The sequence below is a fragment of the Ixodes scapularis genome, unplaced genomic scaffold (assembly GCF_016920785.2).
Source record: "Ixodes scapularis isolate PalLabHiFi unplaced genomic scaffold, ASM1692078v2 PGA_scaffold3__209_contigs__length_174095766, whole genome shotgun sequence".
Taxonomy (NCBI): Eukaryota; Metazoa; Arthropoda; class Arachnida; order Ixodida; family Ixodidae; genus Ixodes; species Ixodes scapularis.
In genome coordinates this window covers 37,346,201-37,365,987 of record NW_024609868.1, presented here as the reverse complement: position 1 = coordinate 37,365,987, position 19,787 = coordinate 37,346,201, and the positions used below count along the sequence as shown (strand labels likewise).

The 19,787-nt window shown below is 46.8% G+C and overlaps 1 protein-coding gene across 3 annotated transcripts; it reads left to right on the top strand.

Moving 5' to 3' along the window:
- Positions 1 to 2,040: 2,040 nt before the first annotated feature.
- Positions 2,041 to 19,627, top strand: LOC8036384. 3 transcript variants are annotated; one of them, XM_040205618.2, is made up of 5 exons: positions 2,046 to 2,529; positions 3,366 to 3,664; positions 4,048 to 4,817; positions 7,445 to 7,647; positions 18,279 to 19,627. In XM_040205618.2, exons 3-5 carry the CDS (start codon positions 4,231 to 4,233, stop codon positions 18,890 to 18,892), a joined length of 1,404 nt encoding a protein of 467 aa, XP_040061552.1. In that variant the 5' UTR covers positions 2,046 to 2,529; positions 3,366 to 3,664; positions 4,048 to 4,230; the 3' UTR covers positions 18,893 to 19,627. The 3 variants fall into 3 exon arrangements, with proteins under 3 accessions (XP_040061551.1, XP_040061552.1, XP_040061553.1); XM_040205617.2 differs by having other exon boundaries at positions 2,041 to 2,529; positions 3,366 to 4,817; XM_040205619.3 differs by having other exon boundaries at positions 2,113 to 2,529; positions 3,366 to 4,817; positions 18,290 to 19,627.
- Positions 19,628 to 19,787: the final 160 nt, after the last annotated feature.

Below are 19,787 nucleotides of genomic sequence, written 5' to 3'. Positions count from 1 at the left end.
TAATGGCAACACCAATAAAAATCTACACTATAAACCTCAGGCGCCCTGTGAGCTGTGACGAGTGCCCGCTGCACAGAGCGCAGACGGCTAGAAGAACCTGGCGAGCATTCTTCGCAGGCCAGCAGTTCGTCGCCCAAGAAAAGCAAAGCATCTATATATACAAAATCTATATATACAAAATTAAAAAAAAAAAAATTTTTTTTTAATAAACTATGCATCACCGAACTCTCATTATCCGGCCAAATCGCTAACGGTCCGAACCGGATTGCAAACATTTCCTGAGAACTAACCGTTATCTCATTTAAAAGTTGTGTCATTATCTGAAATTTTCAACGGGAAATTGGCGGGCGGCCAACGGAGCTCTCGATTACGTAATGCTGAATGGCCCAAGTTACAGAAAACGCACGAAAACACGCGCCATATACTCCCATTCCAAATTGCCAGAAAATCAGTTATAACCTGTTAACAAAATAACGGTACGTTCTGGACCTTTGGCATCTGCTTCGTATCGCTAGCGCTACATTTGGGAGAGTAATGAACGTTCGGCAATGCGTAGTTTCTGTTTGTGGTAAAAACAACCCTGTAAATAGTTTTTTTTTTTTTTTTTTTTTGGGGGGGGGGGGAGGAGGGGAGGGGCACGCCGTACATTTTTCTCGTCCACACGAGCGCAGCAATCTTGAATGTTGTCACTTCTGTGATGCGCCAAAAACATCGTTTTGATCTCTCCACGCCGCCGGAAGATGTGGAGATATCCACGTGATCACGTGTCGGAAAACGAGAGGAAACGAAAAAAAAAACAAAAAAAAAACGTATATAGCGGGCGCCAGGCCTTCATCGACGCCTCAAGGTCGGCGTAAATACGCGCGTATTCGGCGATCCGACCGAGACAGATCTCGGCGCTCCGGCGTATTTCAGCGTGGCCTATCTGGAAGCGTACGGCGCGGTGCCGGCCAATCAGCTCCTGTGGTGACAGCCGGAAGTGGCACGAGGGTTGGGGGATCGGTGGCCGAGTGGGCTAAAGCTCGCACCCAGCTCGACGCGCGTGCAGCGAAAGCTCGCGCTGCAGAACCCAGGGATCCTGGGTTCGAGCCCCACCCCTGCCCGTTTCGATCTGGATGAGCATCGTACCGGCGTGCGGTCGTGCATCACTACTGCGTGGTGCACGTTAAAGACCCCAGGCTAGCGGTTGTACTGCACTGGCTAAATTGCTCATCCAGAGCGTGTGACTCGTCGCAACTTTAATGGCTGACCAACTACACGCTGTATAAATATAACCATAACCCAATTTTTTGGGGGTTGCCTATATTTTGCGGCCTGCTGGCTGGCTTGATTCAGCCGCCAAAATGGGCGCTCGCTTGCCGCGTTCGCCGGTTTATCGGCGTACTGTGAACGAGCGATGAAGGATTGAAAGAGAAGAAGAGACCGTCTACGTGGTGGGTGATATATAATATATATATATATATATGTGTATCTGAGGAAGGGTTTGGGTTTTGAGCAGAGATCGCGGCCGTCCTGCTGCCAGCACCTGTTGGCAACGTGGCGATTGCAAGGCATAATTTTGAGGCAAGCCCTAGCAAATTAAGCTTTCGTTGCTGATTAACATTCAGTCGTGGAGGGGCTGCGAGTCGTGTTGCAATGTTCCGGCGTAATCCGCGCTTAATTGTGCGGCGACTGTTAGTCGTGGCGGGATGTTGACGGTTGCAGGAGGACCGGCTAGTCGTAATGCACGTCTCTTCGTGCCACGAACGCCCGACGTGCCGCGATGGCCCGCCTAGCGGTACGCTTAGTCGTTCCGAGTCATTCCGTCGTAATGTGATTATTCGTTCTATTGCCCACTTAGACGTGATGCGATTATCCGTCGTAGTGGCAGTGAATCCTTTGACCGCCACAAGAAAATTCCCAGGCGTCTAAAACGAAGGAATGATATATGAGTCAATTTCCGGCAAATACAAGATAAACAAGGGGAAAAAGAGATATAATGAAGAGCAAAGTTTTCCGGCCAAGAATTGCCGCTTATCTTCACTGAAGCGAGGCAGCCGCGATAAACAAAGGGCGGCCAGTTGATAAGGAAGGCAACAGCCCGTGTCTCAATGTCCCGGTTTGCAGATTTCACGGCATTGTGCGTATACGTTGACGCGAGCCTGGCGCTCGCGTGCGTGCGTGTGGTTGTGTTTGTGTGCTTCCGCACGCGGTGTGCGTAGTACGTTTGTTGATGGTGGTGCTAAGAACGAAGAATCTCAGTATTTCTACGCATAGACACACCCGGACTACCAAAAAAGGCCAAGACCGCAGCCATTGACGAGGAAGATACTCAGAAAAGGAGTCACCGGTCCACAACGTTGCCAAGAGAGACACGATCAAGAAGCAAGTTATGAAGATTGGATTTCCAGAAGTGATCACTGTACGCACGTTGTAAAATTTCAATGGTACCGCATTTGTTGCGGAGACGTTGTAACATTGTAGTAGCGTTGTAGCGGACTGCAGCCTGCCGTCTCGGGTCCTCGAATACAGCTAAGTATATACTAGAAGGTGAGTGTGAAACTTAAATATATATAGGATTACTTGTAACGACGATGAATCCAGGCAGAAAATTTCCATAAAGTCAAACGGAAACAAAGGAGGGTTGAGAACGGTAAAATGAAATGGCGGGTTGCTAAGACCCTGTAGAAAGAGCTACACGTGAGCTTTAGAAAACTAAATTCAGAATAATAATGTAAATATAAGAGATGCTGCAAGTATGCTATGCTATCAGAAAGCGTCGTAAAATCTTAAGGCAGCCGCGTGAGCCTTGATAAATGAGAGAAATACTTAGTGAAACAAAATATATGACCTGCCGGGACACACACTTTGCGCACGTTGTATTGTAGAGCGACACTGCAAGCAAAGGACCGGGCGCCGATTATTTTTTTTTTTCTTAAAGTCTAATGGTTGTCATCAAAACCTTCAGTACGTCTTAAAGCGGTCCTTTCGGGCTCTAAACTAGTAGGTCAAATTTGACGCCCACCGGTGCCCTAAATTGCAAGACAGCAGCGTCGATGTTGCGTTCGCATATGCTGTGTCGCGCAGTGTATGCTTACCAAGTGCATGCGAAGATCGGCAATCAATCGCTCTTATCGTATCTGCAAAATATAACAATACGCCGGCTACAATTCTAGATGCATAAACCCCAAAGATACTACACGCGACTTTACGTGCTGCCATACAGGTAGGCGCAGTCTAAAAAGAATGCGAGAAAGAAACATAAAAAAAAAAAGGTAGGAATACGTCAGTGCGGTTTCCTGTAATCTCTCCGACACGATATTCCGCAGAAAGCGGTAGCGTTCGCTACAAGGGCCGCGGTTTCTTTCTTTTTTTGCTCTCTCAAGCGTTGCGCCGTCCACTGTGGTGCGGACGAGACATCCCGTACGCGCAAGGTCGAGCTCCCCACTCCCCCGTCTCAGATCGAAGAAGGTCGGCAGCGGGTCGCGTCAGCGACGGGCCTCGTCCATCAAGAGCTCGCCGCGTCTGAAAGCCGCAGGAGAAGCCAAGCTACGCCGCAGCGACGTTGCTCCACGGCTATGTTGCTGCCTCGTCATCCCCGCAGCAAATTGAACAAGGGCGCCGCGTCTGTGCCACGCAAGATTCCTATCCTTCCAGGAGCTACAAACACCGAGAGTGCTAAACCGTAAGTGCTCGTTCAGAACAGTTTCATCGACAGCGTTGTCGCGTTCAGCAAAAAGATGGCCAGCATGGAAGGAACAACGCGCGCAGTGAGGGCGGTTCAAACGTCCCGCCTGTCCCGTCAAAACTACTGTCAGGCTCACTGCGTACTGAATAGGGTTCGCGCAGTGTCAGCGTACCGTCCGTAGAGCGGTTTCGCGCTCCTTCGTTGCATCTAGAACGTTTCTTCGCAAATTCCGAAATGTGAGCCGGGAAACCACCAGTCACCTAATCATGCTCGGGGAGAGCGATCGCAGAGGTCACCCAGCGGCTTGCCGTCACAGCCGCATTGAACCAAAAGTGTTCCTGGATCCTGTCGGCGCAACGGTTTCTTCGTCACTGTTGCAGTTACGACCACCACCAGCGCAACAACACAGGCCGTATCGTCGATGTAGCCTCCAGGAACCGCGCCACGCGGTGGCCTTCAGCAGTTGCTCGCTACGCTTCGGACGCCCCGACCTTCCCGCCCTAGACACCGATGGTGAGAGAATCGTCCTCCTGGACGCGCGGCGACGGCGCGAGAGCGTCGCCATGTGCGATGGCCTCCGGTCGACCGAACAATCTGTTGGCCGCTACACCGGGGAAGACATCGCTGCTCTTATCGGCGGCGGCAGCCAAGTCAGCGTCGCCGTTCTCCGAGCTCCTTCCAACGATCTGACGAGCAGCGAGCAGCTAGTCATCGATTACCTCATGGCTGATGTCGCCGCCGCCGCCGAACGGGAGCGCGTGGGCAATACTCCGGATGGCCTGTCTTCTGTGGCTGAAGAAACCAGGGCCAGTCGGCAGAGCGTCGCGGTGGGAGCGGATGACAAGATCGATGATGTCCGCGTTCCGAAGATGGGTGCAAGTGCGCTGTGGACCCCGTCGACCTTCACATTCGTGCTGCTCTTGGCGGTGCTGACGTGCGACGTCCTCCTGGCGGTCCAGTACTACCAGGAGCGGACGCTGCTGTGTCTGACCACGCTGGTCATTATGCACGCGCCTTCGGTGATTTTCTTCGTCGCGAGGGTGCACTTCATTGTGGCGCAGTCGACGGTGTCCGAAAAGTTTATGCGGGGACTTGTGATCGTGTGGTACGTGGTTACCTTCCCGTTGCTGCATTTTCTGCCCCTGCTCACGTGAGTACGTTGGCGGCTTCATCACCCTGGGCTTCTTCGCGGGGTTTGGCGGTTTTTGGAGGGGCGGGCTGAGAAGGGTGAGTAAGGAGGTAGACCTCCATGTCGCTTATCAATATAATGACGATATTATATGTGTTAAATTGATGAGAGCTACAGTCTGTGTTATGATGGGTGCAAACGGAAACACTTTCATCCATATCCTTGGAACAAACGGCGGTGTGAGAAGACTCGACGGGCCCTGATTTAGAAAACGAGTGTAGGAAAAAATTAATGGTGCCTATTACTCTGCGCGTCATTTTGCGTGCATGGATAGGAATATTTCTGGAGTGCACGAAAAACATTGTATTGGTTGCAACGATGCGGGAACAACGACGTCGAATAGGAAAGCGTTTCACATTGTACGTTATCCGATAAAACCTGCCGAGATATTGTGCATCTAAAGCAAGCGCCTTGAAAGGGTGACTCAAGAGGTTAAAGTGACTGTAAAGAATACAGAAGGAGCGCAACGCGCTTTCTTTTTTTTCTTGTTCCTTTTTCCAACACGATCCCGTGATTAAATAAAAATAACTTTAATGATTGTCTGAGCATTTATTCTATTGATAGTACTTGTTTGTATTTTTTCTACTTACTTCAAAACGCAGTTTCATCTAAAAATAGACCCCAGCACCCCAAAACTGGTTCTCGAAGTGCTCGTTTTTTCCTCCTTTGGTTTGTTGGAATTCTAATTATTTCCATGAGCACCTTGCACAATCTGCTAAATGAATTAAAGAAATATTCTACACCGAATGCGTAGAATATTAGGGCGTATTAACATCGCGACACAATCTACGCTGACGCTGCGTCGGGTTACGATCGGCCAGACGAGACCGTGATGCAAAGTTGGTGAACATGAGACCTATGATAACCATTCCGCTGAAATTTGCAACTGTGGCTGCTCGGGTGTCCATAAATATCGCTGCGTCATTTTTTTTTTTTTTTCAGCTCATTTTGGACTGATGACAAACATGTTTCTGAAGATACCGGAAAGAAATGAACTGCTTCGGTGCCTTTAAACAAATAAAGCACAAGCGACAACAAGAATGCGAACGCTCGATTTGGTTTGAAGCCACGCCGCTTCGGTGCCCATAACAATCGCTGGGTCGGCTTCACAGTGCAACATGCCTGTAGTACTCGGAAGCAGGGCTTCGACAGCACCGCACTGAAGGGGCTTCACACCCAGAGGCGCGCTTCTTTTTTTTTTTTTTTTTACTTTCAGTGGCTCCCCTAATATTTGCGAAGGAAGACAACACGACACGTGGTGTTCCGTATTTTAGTTGCAATTCCAGCGGTTTTGTTAGAGCCCACGCGGTTGTTGCCATAGAAACCCTCGCCCTCGGTTAGACTCAACGCAAGTGTTCGAATTGCACTCTAGACATTGGCAGCACTCGATGGAGCTTTTCATGGGACATTGGCGTCACATGACATGACGTAACGGTGTCACGTGACCCGACATCGTATGACGCCAGGTCACGTGACATATATCTTCTCGTTAAATTTAGCGGGAAAATTATTATGGCGTCACGTGACGTCACGGTGTTACGTGACACCGTCACAATTGATTGAATTATGTCACGTAACCTAACGTCATGTCACGTGATATCGAATTCCCCCGCGTTGACGTTAGCAGACGACATTCGGAAAGTTTCGCCGGCTGCTGCTGACTGCATAGGCTACGTTCGCGAGAGCCTTTATTCAGAAGATGCTTAGTCGCCACGCTGACGGTGACCATAACGGACAGACTTTATTGCATGAAAGGAGACGGCGATATGGCGAGATCAGGTGCGTGATGGGGCTCCTTCGCCGTGCTTTTTAGTGGGCGGAACGCGAACAAAAAGAGTTCGAAGTAAGGACTACACGTGAGTGGCTGACTGTCTCCAGCGCCCAATAGTTTACGACTAGTTTACTACGAAAAGCACGTTTTCTTGACTTTCCGGCGGTCGGTTTTCATTTTTTTCTTTTTTCCCTTTGAGTATGGGGCTAAAGTATCAAACTGTAGAAATAACTTTCAACAGGTCCAGTCCCTGTTATGCTTTGCAATGTTGACAAAAATCGTCTCTTAGTCATCCATTTCTTGTTGTCTCTTGTTGTTGCTTTTGTAGCGCCGTAGTCTACTAGCTTAACTTTCCACTAGCTGTGTAAGCTCTTTTTCTTTGAATGAATGCGTTGTTTCGGTTGGCTCGAGTACAAAAAAGTCAAATTCGCTGTTGAAAAATTTAGACAATTGATAGATTGCCTTCAGAAGGCGTCTGATGTCTTCGCTGCACAGGCGTAACCATGCTTATCGAAACCTGTGGAGACGCCCTTCAATACAGGTACCCTCTCATCTTTCGGAAAGATGCATACTATATCCCGGACAAATGAGCGCGAACAGCCCACCACGCTGCTTTGACGTTGTTTCCCGTCTTGGAAGGAGCTCGGGTCCAAACTAGAACTGGAAGTCTCTGAACGCTTTAAGAAGCCGGGATATAAAGAAGCGTATGGAGCGTATGGCAAACATTCAGCTGCATTGTCGCGCCTTGTGTAAAGTACAGTGAGCGAGGCGAACCCGTTGAAACCCTTCGTCCTCCAACACTCGGCCCCTGCTGCAGGCTGTCCTCGTCGCTGTTCGATAAGACCCTGATGATCGTGGGCGACCCGTCGGACATGCGGCCCTTCATCGTGCGCCAGGAGGAGGTGGCCTTCGAGGACCTGGTCTGGGTGGCCGTGGTCCACTGCTTCCCGCAGGCCGTGCTCCAGCTCTACCTGCTCCTCTTTGAGACCAGCCCGCAACGAGTCGTCCACGACTACGCGGGTGAGGCTCTCTCACTTGTAGTCGGTGACAGGTTAAGAGTAGAGTGGAAGCTCCTCCCACCTCTTTCCACTTTAGCAGAGCGAACGCTGGAGAGGAGGCGACCTCCTCTACAGCGTTCGTTCTGCTAAAGTGGAGGGAGGGGGAGGAGCTTGCACTTTACTATTAACCTGTCACCGACTAAAACCCAGTCTGGTGACAAGTAACGTTCAGAAATTAATCGACTAACCTTTCGATTAATGCTTTAATCGCGGTTAATTTTCTTAACCGGTTAATCAGTTGGGTTAGCCGATTAACCAGAAAGACAATTTGAGGAGGATGTAAAATAATCTTCTTTACTGATTGGCGCGCATTTATCTATTTTAGGAGGAAGTACTCTTCTATTTCAAAGTAAATTACTTTGGCATTCCCTATGATTGCCACCCAGAGTTATTATAAAGCGAAAAAAATTGTAAAAATATTTTAGTTTAAGAACTGCTTTCGTTTTTGTTTTGTTTTTGTGTTTTTTTTTTTTTTGGGGGGGGGGGGGGGCAGCAATACGGCGTCAAGTTTCGAATAAGGCTGTACGTTGTACTGGTGATGACATAAGAAATATCAAAAACAAAATGTGTAGCTTGGCACTTTTTTTTTAATATCTGACGCCTTAAAGTGAACGTTTAATGTTTAATCCACGCCAAGTCCTAGTTACAAGTTGTCAGACCGTCTCCATGGCTTAGAGCAGGATTGTCAAAACGTTCTGGCTGAGGGACCGGATCGGGTACCTGTCGCAGACTCGAGGGCCGGAAAATCGATAGGAGGATATAAATGAAAAAAATATATATATAAATAAATAAACTTAAAAAATCATTATGAACACAAAAAAATTTAAATAAAGAAAAAATTAAGAGAAAGTAAGGTCGATGAATACATACATATTCTTTATTTTTCAATGCAATATGTTGCTAATTATGACATTACAAAACAATTGTGACCCTGCCAACTCACCAGGTATAAATCAAAGCGCATATGAACTTGGCATATGCAGACTGACACGGGGCAGCAGACTAATGAGAATGATAGATCTGACGATGACAATATGCAAGAGTTATGACACAGATGATCGTTACAGACATGAAACAGGGAGCTACAAAAAGACGCGTCGGTGCGCCATCTTCTTTTTTTTTTTTTTTTACGCGCTTATTTTTTTGCGTTTGTAGCACCGGTATAGAGGGCCGGACGTATCTACGCGGGCCGGATCTGTCCCGCGATCCGGGGTTTGGAGACCCATGCCTTAGACGTTCCGTTGAGGCCTCCGGAGCGTAAGATGTAGGGTTCGAACTCCTGGCGGTTTCTTCCCCACAGAATGTTTGGGACGTCGCTCGTAACCGAGCTAAAACCACGATAAGTCCTTTTTCCAGACTGGTCAGAGCATTTTGAGGCTGGAGGCATAAGTTTTCGCATGCAGCGCAGTCGTTTTACCCGGCGTCAAAATGATAGGGGTTGTGCGAATGATGTTTTCCTATCGAGTAGCGCTAAAGTCAGGGATGACGCAGCACTACTCGACCATAAGCGATATTCGGGCACACCTAGAAATTAAGCGTTGGAAATGGCGCCTGATGCAGAACGGAGTGATCCGTCGATGTGAATAGAGTGCCCTGATGGGTACTAATCATAGCGCACATTTATCGCGGCTATGAACTGCAATTGGGGTTACGCGCGTTGCTTCGCGTTTATAAGATTACATAATGTAACCTTCCAGAACTACCCTGTGCAACGAAAGCGCAACAAAGCTCCAAACCTGCAATTCGAAAAAAAGTGCTCATACACTCCAAGTTGAATGACAGTTATTCGGCCGATTATAACTAGGAGACCGAAGAGCAACTTCCTCCCGCCGATTCTACAGGCCGCTTACAACTGGGAGAAGTTCACCACTTCCTGCATACTGCATGTCATCTAAACTCCCTTCCGCTTTATTGCCTTTCAAATTCATTGTTTTTGTTTTGCTGTAATGTAGTTTTATTGCCAATAATATTGTTAAATGAATCACGGCAAAATTTCGTTTTTATCTTTTATTTTTTATCCAGCTAACGCTTCTGTTCCCAAACTTATTGTACTTCAAGAATGGAAAAAATAAAAGCAGCTGTAACTAACCATGTTGGCAACTGGTATAAGCTATTTATCTGGTAATGCTCAATTTGAAGTACTACAACCAAGTTTTTGTTACATTTATTACGGAGTTTTATAATATGGGAACCCAACGGTTATGGGCCCCCTATATAAAACTCCAAGCAAGCTGCCTCAAGGCAGCTTGCCTTGAGACAGCTTCAATGAAAGCCAATCGGAGCTCTGCGTCCTGACGTCCCCACAACCCCTGCAAAAGAACCAGACGAAGCAACTCGCGCTTCGCATACGATTCGAACCACCGATTCAAGATATATTTTCGTTTCTGTCGTTTTACTTTTCGCAAATGGCTTTTTTTACCTCTCCCTCGTAGCTCGCTCTTTGTTCATCTTTTCGCGATTTAGTGCGAATTTGCCTCGATTAAGGGGTCTGTAATGCAGAGAAAGATGATGCACAACTGTCTTGTGAAGAGTGGTGATGTTTTCGAAAATGATCCTTAACACACTGTCCAGTCCGTCCGACGCATTGGTCTGACGTAGCGTCTGCCATGTCAGTAGGATTCAGTACATCACACACGCTGTACAAGGCACGAAGAACGGTAATGCTTGCGGTTTTTGGCAAGTGGCTATAGTTCACCGTAAACTAAGATCAAGTTTTTTTTTGTTTTTTTTTAGCTGTGCATGGGCGCTGACATAACCGACCTTCAGTTTTTTTTCATTTTTTTTTCATCGTATTTCGTTTGTTTCAAGGCCCGTTCAGACACTTGCAACCGAGTACGACCGAGAGAAACGAGACCTGTTGAAACCTCTTAAGATGTCTTAGGGGGAGAGAACACGCTGGCATCATGATCCTGGAGGCTCGACAATACCCACTTCAGTTGCTCGGCATCTCGGTAAGACAAGAGAAGGTCGGCAATGGCGCCTCAATCTGGCGTGTGTTTAAAGCGTCTATAGGTGCCCTATGTGTTGTTTTTTCTGCGTCTTCATTCTCGTGCGAGATCGAGGCCACTAGGATTCGCGTGGCTCTGTCATGTAAACAATTACTGCGTTCATTCGGGTTGAAGACCGGCCAAGATCAGAAGACGATCTAGAAAACGGGGCGAGATCATCGCTCATTCTTTGTGATTTGGTAAGGCGAAGCAAAGCCTTCTGCACCATTCATTACCGATCAACGTGCCTAATAATGCAATTACTTTTTTTTTCTTTCTTGAAGCGAGCGATGTAGGGCGCCGCCATATTTGTTTGTCTTAGCTCGAGCTCAGCGCTAGGGTGAACGCTAAACCAAACATGGTTTTGGTTCAATGTATGGGTAGTGGCAAGCCCCTCTTTTTTTAGGGGTACCCTAACGTTAGGGTCTTCTACTCTAAAACTCCATAGAATAAATCAATTTCTTTATACTTACGCGACAATTTCAATATTTTGAAGCGGTATTTCATACCAAACAGCAAACCATTACCAGTCACCGTTATCAATATCTGCCAAAATAGAATCGTAAAAAATATTACAACGTATCATGGCGAAGAAGCCTAACCGGTTTTGTCAACAGATAGCTCTCAATTTTCGAGACTTAGCTTTGAATGATCAACAGGAAAAAAAAAGTATAATCCCCAGTAGAATGTTCATTTTCACCTTTCAGTGTTCAAGACTAAAGAAAGTAATATGAGACATTTGAACAATAGAACAATCAAAAGCGTGAAGCATAGTAGTGAAAAAAAACATTATTCTAAATATCTTCAGCAAATGTTTTCCTTAGCTAAAAAATAAACAAAGAAACTGTTTTTTTATACATATATAATTGCGGGCGTACCAAAGTACGAAGCTTTATATCTGAACCCGAGGAATATGCAAATTATGTGCACAGGAAAAGTAGAAAAACGTCATTTCGATCTGCTTTGTCTACATGTATGATATGAAAATGCCACTTGATGGTTACTTTTCTTTCTATTTCATGTTTAGCCCAGAGACCCGCGTTGTCTGCTCGCACATATCCGTCGTCATCACCTTTTTGGGCTTTGATTCTATTTTTGTAACACTCGATAGTTTTCTGAAAGTTGACTTTCGATAGTATCAATAGTCAACCAAGAACCAGCTATCGACAGTAGACTATCGATAGTGTTATCAATTGTGGACTATCGACTGTACTATCGGTAGTGGACTGCCCACAGTACTAGTGACAGTCCACTAGCGATAGTTTTCGACACTATCGATAGCTTTAGAAAAAAAAAAAACTCTCGATAATCAATTTTTCGATAGCTCTGCATCACTACCTCAGATGTCTGTGTTGGGTCTTAATCAAGCCTGCATTCAGAAGATTTGATTAACGAACCATTTCGACTGAAACTATTTCATTTTTCTGTTCCTCAAACGAAGCAGTCATGCTCCCAGCTTCTTGGACATTCTCGACGGAAACCCGTAAAACACTTACGTCGCCATTTCGAATTCAAACGTTTTTTCGTCGCCTGCAGCCAGCTCTGCGCACTAGAAGCCTAGTCTTAAAAGTTTAAGTCCACAATATGACAAGTTTTTATCAATATAGCAGCAATAATTGAACCTACCTCTTTCTCTAAACCGTCGCTCCTCGCGGCGACGAGTGAAGCGCCAAGGCCAGGTGGCGCAAGACGTCACCCGATTCATACGGTTCAGTCATATCCGCCCATTCATCCAGCACACTGCACATCCGCACGTGGATGAATGGACACATCAAAAAGTTGTATCTTAAGTAGGGGTGTCGCGAACTTTTGTCGAACCAGATTTTTTGGTCGAACTTTCGGGGTTCGACTGGGTCGAACCGGTTCGACGAACCTTCGAACTTTTCACCAGATTCGACCGGTTCGACTTTGTGGACAGTGTGGCCAGCCCTTAATACAAGCATGTCTAGGTTTGGAGAATTTTTTTTATGCAAAGGGTTATTGTATTTTTTTGAGCAGCTGCAATTAAAATAAACTAATTCTAATCACTGAAGCAGTTAATAACTTAATTTTTAGTACTGTATTAACTGAAATAGCCAATCAGCGCTGCACTTAATTCATCTCTTAGCCATTACCATCCAATCCGAAGCCAACTGGCCAGCCTGTCGCGCATGCGCACACGAGTCGAACCTCAATACAAGGTTCGTCAAACTTTCCACTAAAAGTTCGAAAAAGTCGAACCTGGTCGAACTCGAACCGCGGCCGGTTCGCGACACCCCTAATCTTAAGTTTGTCCTTAAGCGTGGTTTTTAACGCTGTTTTTATTCGTGCTAGCCTTTCTTCGTTCCGCGTGCCCTGCAGGTGAATAAACACGAAAAGTTTTCTTCTCCATTTTGTTAACATTATGAGTAAAATGTTTCGTATTCGTATTCGCTTCGAAATTTGACTTTTTCGCCACTATTTGGTACAATCTGAATCGAATTCTATTAGAGTCGTAATTTCAGTATTCGCATACCTCTATAAAATATTTACTCTTCCCTCGACGTCTGCCACCAGTCAGATAACCGGTGCTTGGTTGTCTCCACCTATCCGACGTTTATTTCTTCCCCTGGCTGTCCCGTATTCACACGAGAAAGAAATGCCTCCCTTTGCTTCCCGGGATCCGCATCACGTGGTAACAACGTCACGCTTTTGCCCGGAGCCGCGCTGACGAAGACATCTCAGGGAGATGAAGAAGCTTTTGCTCGGGCTACACAAACGCTCCCTCCCCCGCCTTGGGGCGGGGCCTCTCTGCAATTGGCGACATTTTGCTCGCGCGTACCAGGCAACTTTACAGATTTTGCTCAGCCAGATGCCGGCGGTGGCATTGGGATCGCCTAACTTGTTGTGGCTTGCGCTGTCGCACGTGCCGTCCGAGGCACCCGAAGGAGTCATTGATATTCTCCAATACCTCGTCAAACCAGTCCTCATACAACTGGTTTTGTATTCCATGTTCTTTATGTTTGCATCCACCCCTTCAAGCAGCATCGCTATTTAAGCAGGAAGCAGTTCGTTCTCTTTTGGATCTAACAGCGCTGCCATAATCGCGTATCGCCATTTTATGCATCACTCCATTCTTCTACTCTCGTCTGCGCGCACCGAGCCCTGCTGTTGAGAGTGCGACTGCTAAATCCGTCTGATAACACTGATATCTCTCTTGGCTCCCCGCCGTTTGTGTTAATGCTCGAGTCGGGGAAGGAGTCCCGCTGGTTCCGCCGAACACCGACTTCACGAACATCCCTCCCCGAAAAGAATCCCTGGATTGAATATCCCTTAAACCGCAAGGCCTTTACTAGGTCAGGCTGGCTTTCGGTAACATCAACGCATAATGTCAACTCCTACGCCCTGAGCGCATACTGTAAAAGTAGCTTATGTCCCTGAGCGGCCTAATCATGAGGTGAGCATAATTACCTCCACTTCCATGCTCGTTTAACACTGGGGAATTATACTCATAATAATGCAAAATTAACGTCACTACACTTATCTTTCAACGTGGAAGGAAACAAGAAAGAAGCAACTTTTCGTTCAATAAGACGCCGTTTAAAGACGGAATGTACTTCAAGCGACGTAAATACTCGTAAACTATTTTTCTTTCTTTCACCAATTTTAGTGAGTTTCAGTATAGCGCATACGAGCAAACGCAAGCACTCTGCGTTTGCGTTTGCTCTTTCTTGCACGCGATACTAAAACTCTCTAATATGTTTTTTGCTTGGAAATAGACACCTTGATAGGAAAAAATCGTGCAGCCTTTCCACTCTCGTGAAGAAGGAAGACCAGCGGAGCTGTACTCGATACACTGTGTGCTTTTTCTTCGTCGTCGTCTGTTTTTCGCGCTGTTTCCTACGATGAATTCCTACCAACGCGCCCAACTATCCATTCTTCTATTATAGATGGAAAGGTTGGCGACATCTACGAGCAACGGCGGAAACCGTCGCTCGTAGATGTGTGCTTGCCGCCGTCGCTTATAGATGGCGGTAGCTGTCCAGGCAGGTTTGTGTCGACATACCGGACACAATCCTGGGGAACCTAGCCCTTAACAGCGCCGCTGTAATAGGCATTAAGTTTTAGATATATTGATGAGAGAAAGTTAAAAAAAAAAAGAATGACAGAAGTTTTGTAATGCGAAATTAGAGCGCAGCTCTTGAGGAAGAGGAGCGGAGGGTACGGAGGGGAGGGTATGCCCCTCTTTCTCCCTCCCCATTCCCTCCTCTCTCCTACTCCAATTCAGTTTCCCCGCTTACTTTACCGGGGAAAATGACGTCACATGACTTGGTGTCACTTCACCAATGAATTTGTCAGATGCCGGCGGACAAACTGAATTTGTCCGCTAAATCTAGCGGAGAAACTGAATTTCCCCCTAAATCTAGCGAAAAAACTGAATTTTCCCGCTATATTTAGCGAGGAATGGAATTGGTGTTGAGATCACGTGACGTCGATTTTTCCTCTAAATTTAACGTGGTTCCGCCGACGCCGCGAAACACGGAAACAGGCGCCTAAGAGCTGTGCTGTTAATATCGTTTTCAGTGTCCTTTCAAGGAAATCCATGTCAGACCATGACCCACTTCTTTTTTGGGGCAAAATTGCATTCGCGTTCGCCCGTCCTATCAGAACCTTCGGACCCTCAATTTCTCTGTGTTGCAATAAACTTCGGCGGTGATAACCGGCACCTCCTACACAGCTATCTAAGAGCTATTGTGATAAGAGACGATTAAACGATGTCATCACGTATCAGACCTGAGCAAGCTCAATTTAGAAGTGTTACGTGGGCGACGCAAAAGTAGGAATGGCGACGAAGTGGTAATTGACGAGTAGGAAAGGCTTTCCTTAGATAAGATGTACTGTCATCGTCATCGTCCTCTGCACCCCGAAGAACTCTTAGCACTGTGAACTCAGAATGCAGAGTTACGAGTATTGAACCAAACAAATAATTACGGTGCTTTTTCTCTCCTCAATATGAAATTGAAAGCATGCAGCCAGTATGTGGAATGACTATTTGAAAGGGACGCGAGTCTGTGGGGTGATTTACGTGCCAAACCAATAAAGGGAATCTCTCACTTCCTAACGAAGAACTTAGGATTAAGTTTATTTTGACCGCTTCTGTGTCTTTCAATGTGCAACCGAAATCTCGGTTAATGGCGCGCCTTCTCAACAATAAGCGCCTGTCAGATTGCGGGCACCTTGACCTGGATTTGAAGCCGCCACCTGGGGATCCGTGGGCACGCTCTCCCTCGATGCCACCGAGGCCGTTGTGGAACGCCGCAGAAAGACGTTAAATAATATGACCCGAAATATGATATATTTATTGATGAAACTTGGGTAAAGTTTAATATAAAGCCCCCCCCCCCCCTCTCTCTCTCTCTATCTGCGTAAACGGCATAACACAACTGTGTAAGAAGTCGTTTACTGCCGCTTGATCATGGCTGGTTCTGAGTGTACCGCAATGTAAGGAAATAAGCAGAAAAACCAAAAATTGCACGTGTTTATCGTTTATTCTCAGGCTCAGTGGATTCAGGAGTCAAACTACTCACGTTACTGGGATTTTCTTTTGGCGAGGGAAAGCTCTAAACCAAATGAACGATGTCCCTTCTAGGGGGATTGATGAAGAGTTGAGCCTAATCTTGTGGACCCGTACAAAGTTTGACTTACAGTTGCGAAGATCATCCTACTGATTTGAGTGAGCATCGTCCTAAACGATATCTATTACGAGCAGACCAGAGAGCGATCAAGACGCCATTTGTTTTCTTCCCGCGTCTTCCTCCACGACTGCAGGCAGCGGTGTGACTATCGAAACCGGCGGACAATGAAGTCTGTCGTCGGCATCCAACGTATCCTTATTACTGTTCGTTCCTTCAATTCACCCTCCATCGATGTAACCTCGTTTAATCGGCGGTTGGCAGCTAAGGTCGTCTGTCATTCGAGCGCCAAATGCAAGAGAATCAGGAACCCGTCGGAAGCGAGTCGCGTTGGCGTGCTTCGATTCCTTTGTTGACAGGCGAGTGGCATACCGTGCGACCGATCGTGCCCCCTTTTTCTAGCACCAGACGCATGTTCGACAAACGTCCGACGGGTCCCACGATTCGTCGGACAGACTGCTGAGTCCGACCAGGCGCTTGCCAATGACGCCGTAATTGGACGGCTTGTCAGATTCAGCAATCTTTCTGACGTGTCGTGCGAACCGTCGGACGTTTTGTCGTGCATTTGGGCGATTTAGAGCGCCCTCTAACGGCAAGGTCAAAAAGCACAAAACAAAAACAAAGAACGGGAATTTGGAGTTACTTGCTCCCAACGAAAACTTGAGTTCGTCGTCGTAGTAAACGCCATATAGATCTTACGTATGGTCACAGGCAGGTTAAAAATAATGGCGCCTCTTTTCGCGAGCTCTAATGTGGACACTTGGCGAAAAAGTCGGTGAGGTGCAGGTAAATTGAACGAAGACGAATTCGCGGCATATACAATCGGCTCCAGATCACGTGGCCGCTTGTTCTAAATGCGAGTTAAGGAGGTGAACGCTGCTCGTTTTTCTTTAATTTTTTTTAGCGACTTGTTTTGCGTGTGGTGAAACACGAACGCGTGTTTCATGGGTCATTTAAACCACAGATTCGTTCTAAACGGTAAATGCGCAAAGTGAAAAGAAAAAAGAAATCGTTGCATAGCTTTTTTAACAAAACGACGGTTGTTTGGGCGTCGCAAAGCAGCATTCATTTTCAACCCTTGCTATACGCTTATTACCAAGAGATAAACAGGGGGATCTATGGCCGACAATATAGAAGTAAAAATATCGCTGGCCAAGTGGGCTAGCGCACACTAAAGCACACACCAGCTCGGAGCACGCGAAGCGAAAGCACCCAGAGATCCTGGATTCGATCACCATCCCTGCCTGTTTCTACCTGGATGAGCATCGTACCAGCGTGCGGTCGTGTATCACTACTCCGTGATGCACGTTAAAGATCCCCAGACTTGCGGTTGTACCGCACTGGCTAAATTGCTCATATACAGCTGAGGCACCAGACGCCTGAGGCAGACCAACTTCCGGCACTACGGGTTTCGAAAAGGGTACTCAACAGAGTTAGCGCTATAAAATAAAGAAGATATAATTCTAAACAATATTGAAGATAAACTTCTTACATTATTAATCTCCATCAATTTTTTAAAGGATTCCGATCGTATTAATAAATAAACTTTACTTAAACAACTAGAACTGAGACACCAGACGCCTACTGTGGCAAACTTCCGGCTGTATAAACGAACACACACCAATTATATAGAGACGCGCGGTTACTGCGAACAGAAAGGAGGCATAAATCGTTGAGTGAATATGGGCTAAAATAGAATTGACTGGATGATGAACACATAGATGGCGAAACTGCAAAACGGAAGTAATCTTTTTATGTGTTATTTCTACTGCTCAGGTTCGGGAAAGTTTCAAACAAGATTTAACAAGAAGATTCAACGGTTCGGGAAAGTTTTAAAACAAGATTTAACAAACAAGATTCAACAGTTCGGGAAAGTTTCAAACAAGATTTAACAAGAAGCAAATACTCTCCCGCTTTCTCATTTGTTTTTTTATCTTTTCCCTTTTTTTTGTTAGCGATCCTTCAGGCCGTCACGAGCGTGTGCTGCATCCTGCTGATCGCGTGCGTTGCCACTTTCTACACCAAGTACGTCCGCGTCCGCGCCGACGAAGAGACGGACGAGTCGACCACCTATGAGACCGTGCTGGGAACCTACGACGACTCCGGCACGGCCCACTTCCTCAAGTTCACTTCCTGGACCTTCATCGCGGCCGCCAGGGTGTCCTCGATGGCCGCCCTCTTGTCCGTTTACTCCAGTCCGGCCCTGCTAAGCCTCGCCTTCCTCCACATTCCTGTCGTCCTCTGCTGGTCTACGACGTGCCGGACCACGTACAACGTGTCCAAGTTCCTCGGTGACCTCGCCCTAGGCTTGATGACGATGCTGTTTCTGGTCGAGTACCGCGGCCTGAACCGGGAAGGGCTAGCCACTGCCATGTCCACCGTGGTGTTCCTCTGCTCGACGTTCCTGGAGAACTCCGTGTTCCTGGCGCTCGCCTACTTCCTGTCCAGGACTCTGCAGACGGTGTTGTTTGTGGTCATAGGTGCGCATTACGTGGCCATGACGTGTGGCGTGTTCTTGCTGCTTTGTCACTTCAGGCTGCGCTCGCACAAGGCCGATTACGTCTTCTGAACTGTCTGGCGGGTACGGGTGCTAGCCCTCCCCTCACAATGACTGAAAATTTAACTTATTAACTTCCTTCCTTTCTCATCTCGCGTTTGGCGAAAATCATCTGTTTTTTTTTTATTTTCTTATTAGTTTTGTTTTCTGACAGCTTTACACGAGGTTTAATACTGACTTTTTTTTTCGGTTTTCAACGGCATTGGCGTTGATCGTTCCCAAAATGGCCGAAACCGCAGCCAGAACGTTTTAGCGTGATTCGAACAGCGATTGAGTCGAAAGTTCGCCGGCGGCCAAGAGCGTCGTGAAAACAAGGCGAGGTTTGTCGCGAGTGTGTTTCACGAGCAATTCAAATTCGCCGACAGTGTCTCAAATAAACAGAGCACAATGCGACTACAGCTCTCATAATCACGGGTCTCTGTGGGCGTTACGCAGACTAAGTGGCGTCCACCGGTGTGGCAATAGTTCGGGCTTGTACAAAGATGTTTTGTTTCAGTTTCTGTTGTACAGCGAGTCCCCCAAATGTGCAAATGTTCTCATGCGTGTTATTCGTGACTGTATAGGCGAGTTGAAGAGAATGTAAAGGTTAAGCATTGTTCCGATCGACTCGGGATTATTAGGCAGCTTGTCCGTCGTTGGTTACATGTAGACAGCTCATTGTGAAGTATTTCAAATACGAAAAAAGTGTCGGAACACATCGGAAAGGTTGTACCTTTTTCTTGGAACGAATAAATGATTGTATTGAAATTGAATTGTCTTTGAACTTCGAGACGGTCCAACCTCTCTCTTTTTGTTGAAACGATTCTATGCCCGAACTGGGAAACACTTGTCTGCTTTCTTCAAGGTCGACGGGCGATAATCGACAGTGAAGAACGGAGGGCATCAAGGACATTTTAGATTTACTTTC